Source organism: Anguilla anguilla, chromosome 12, assembly GCF_013347855.1.
Source record: "Anguilla anguilla isolate fAngAng1 chromosome 12, fAngAng1.pri, whole genome shotgun sequence".
In the NCBI taxonomy this organism is placed as follows: domain Eukaryota; kingdom Metazoa; phylum Chordata; class Actinopteri; order Anguilliformes; family Anguillidae; genus Anguilla; species Anguilla anguilla.
The window spans coordinates 26,521,329-26,524,294 of record NC_049212.1 but is presented as its reverse complement, the minus strand read 5'-3'; the positions used below and the strand labels follow the sequence as shown (position 1 = coordinate 26,524,294).

General features: G+C 45.9%; 1 protein-coding gene across 1 annotated transcript in view; it reads left to right on the top strand.

Annotated features, from left to right (window-relative positions):
• The first annotated feature begins 203 nt into the window (after window positions 1-203).
• vwa7 (von Willebrand factor A domain containing 7) overlaps window positions 204-2,966 on the top strand; it is a 13,529-nt gene continuing 10,766 nt past the window's right edge. Inside the window, exons 1-4 of the mRNA XM_035384394.1 lie at window positions 204-403; window positions 943-1,249; window positions 2,044-2,277; window positions 2,922-2,966. The exon at window positions 2,922-2,966 is cut by the window's right edge and continues 52 nt beyond it. Of these exons, the coding sequence (XP_035240285.1) occupies window positions 1,019-1,249; window positions 2,044-2,277; window positions 2,922-2,966 (510 nt within the window). The 5' untranslated portion in view covers window positions 204-403; window positions 943-1,018. The remainder of the gene's footprint in view (window positions 404-942; window positions 1,250-2,043; window positions 2,278-2,921) is intronic.

Below are 2,966 nucleotides of genomic sequence, written 5' to 3'. Positions count from 1 at the left end.
GTGCGTGCACACACACACACACACATTTTGGTGTAATTGCAGTGTTTTGTCTTTCATATTTCTCTATCTTCTGTCCTTTGTGCAGTCGTCCAATTGGCCTCACAGTATGCCTGTTAGTACATGTGTGCCTGTAACACTCTGTAGGTTTCTGCATGTGCTGCACATGCACCTCACCATGTGTAATATCTTGTGTGTGCAGTGGGCTTGTGAATTGGGCAGGCCAGGCAAAGTCAGCTTGGATTTTGATAAGGAGGGAGCTCAAGAAAGGATAACACCACGGCAACAGGAACGTGCCACTTCTGCATCGCCATATCCTGTCAACAACACTGGGGAAGCTCAGTTATAGTGTTCTGAAGACCGCAACCTCCTTAGTTCACTCTGCACTTCTGCAGGTGTACCTCAGGTACGCAGAGGTTATAGTGCAGGTGTAGCTCCCAACACACACCAGCCATGGTCCAAACAATTAAGACTAATTCAATGGCTAATCTTAGAATAACTGTTCAATGGTGCACTGGTACTGAAAAATGTACAGGTTAAATTTCCACATTAAAGCTGCATTGCACACATAAAAATGCTGTTAATTTAATTCAGAGACAGAGTTACTATGTCTCTAAGAGGGATCAAATATGAGAGTATATTTAACACTGAACATTTTACTGTGTAGCATGTACAGTAAGACTACAGAGTCTTTGACTGAAGGGACTCCTGAACACTGTGCGATGCTTAATATTAATAAACTGTTAACTCATTCTATGCCAAGTATGTTTTTTTCCCAGTGCATATTAATGTTATTAAGCTGTTAATAAGATGCTCTATCAAGTGTGCCTCACAGGTTCTACCATTTGTGCAGGTAACAAGTTGGGTGGAAATAGTGTCTATATGATTCTACATTACAGTCACAATGACTACATTTCATTAAAGGTCACCCACTTTTTGTTGCAGGGACCCACCACCCATAGGGCTTTGGCCTGACTCTACCACTGACCCATAACCCCACCCCTCCCCCTATGCGTGAGAGATGTCTGAGAGCATGGCGGGACGGCGGGCATGCGAGGGGGCGCGGATCGGGGTGTGCGTTCTGGGGTGCCTCCTGCTGGCCCCGTCTGGTGGCCTGGCCTTCCTGCCCAACTTCTGGTCCCGGGTGCTGACCCTGTCCTGGGACTCGTACACACACCAGTACATGACCGAGCAGGCCCTGCTCAACATCACACTGGACACGCTTGTCAGGATGCCGGCAGGCCGGGAGGGGGTGAGGCCTTCTGGGGTACACGCCCACTTTGCTTCCCGTCATCCGTCCCCCATCCCGCCTTCAAGGGATGCAGACAGTCCCATGTTAGCTAGGGCATCCCATTTTTTGGTTTTTTGGTTTTACTGTATGGGAGTCACTTTTGTGCAATATGTGGAGAAATTTGTGTTCAAGCAACTGAGCTGAGGGGAAAAAAATATATGGCTCTATGATTACTGTGTGCCATAATTGAAATGAATTTTATAAATAACCAACGCCCAAACATCCCAGCTCTCGCACATAATTCTGTTCCATAGTAGAATATTGTCATGACGTGGTCACCACTTTGGCAGCTGAAGGACACATGGATGAACAGTTAGACAGAAGGAGGAAGTGCAGATCAGTAAATCAGAACGAGAGGTTAAAAAGGAAACATTTGAGTCTTGATTTATAGATCAGACCAGTTTGAACAGGAGTAATGAGCACCTGCACTCTCATGCACTCATGCAGTATGTAGACTGACAGGTTTACCTGCTGAATTCAGCCAGGGGAAATTGTTAATTTAGTATTAAATTAACACAACAGCATAATATAATATAACATAACAACAACAATAATAATAATAATAATAATAATAATAATAATAATAATAACAACCACCCTATATATTACACCCACCTGGGCGATATAGGGCAGCCATCTTGCAGTGTTTCGCTCAGCACATACCACAGTACTGTACACTTGAGCCCCTTTGAGTGCATATGGAGTCTGTCAGGGTCGATTTAATGCTGAAAACTCTGTTTGCACTCTGGCTCTAGGCAGAGCTGGGCCGTGGGTTCTGGCGGGCCGTGGGGGAGGTGGCGCAGGCCAATGCCGCCATGGACTTCCTGAGCTCCACGCGGTCCGACCCGGTGTACCACTTTGACTCAGAGCGCGTGGAGGGCGCTGCGGATATGCTGCGGCAGTTCTGGTTACAGACCCTTCTCTCCATTCGGGCCCGGGACTACCAGGGGGCGCGGCACAGCCTCGGCCGGCTCTTCCACTCCCTGCAGGTACGAAGCCGCCATCTCGCCAAACACCACAGTCCAGCCCATCCAAACTCCCTGGACAGAGCTGTATTATATCACATATACCATATTACTGTTATAACAGTGCAAAAAAGTCGAAATAGCAGAGAAAATACTGGACTTATTCTGGAGTATTATAACAAAGTATTCCCTCTGTATAAACTCATTCAGAACATTTAACCATGAGACATACAGTGAATATTTAGGGTGTATATAGTGGTTCCTACACTGCCTGGCCAAAAAAAAAAAGTCGCCGTTTGGATTTTTTTTGACCTGACCTTAACCCCATTGAAAGTCTTTGGGCTGTGCTGGAGAAGACTTTACGGAGTGGTTCAACTCTCTCGTCGTCAATACAGGATAATGCAATTCTGGACGGAAATAAATGTTGTGGCTTTGTCGAAACGATGCCACGACGAATGTGTGCCGTAATCAAAGCTAAAGGCAGAGTGTGAGGCTTTTTTTTTTGGCCAGGCAGTGTATTTCAGACAGCCAAATTTCAAATAATAAGAATAATGGCAGAATAATCACTGTAAGAACACAGCACAATCATATTAAAACACATACGCACAGACACATTCACTCTTCGCTGCACACACTCACTCATACACACACTCTCTCTTGGATGGCAGGACTTCTACAGCCACAGTAACTGGGTGGAGATGGGCCAGAAATCT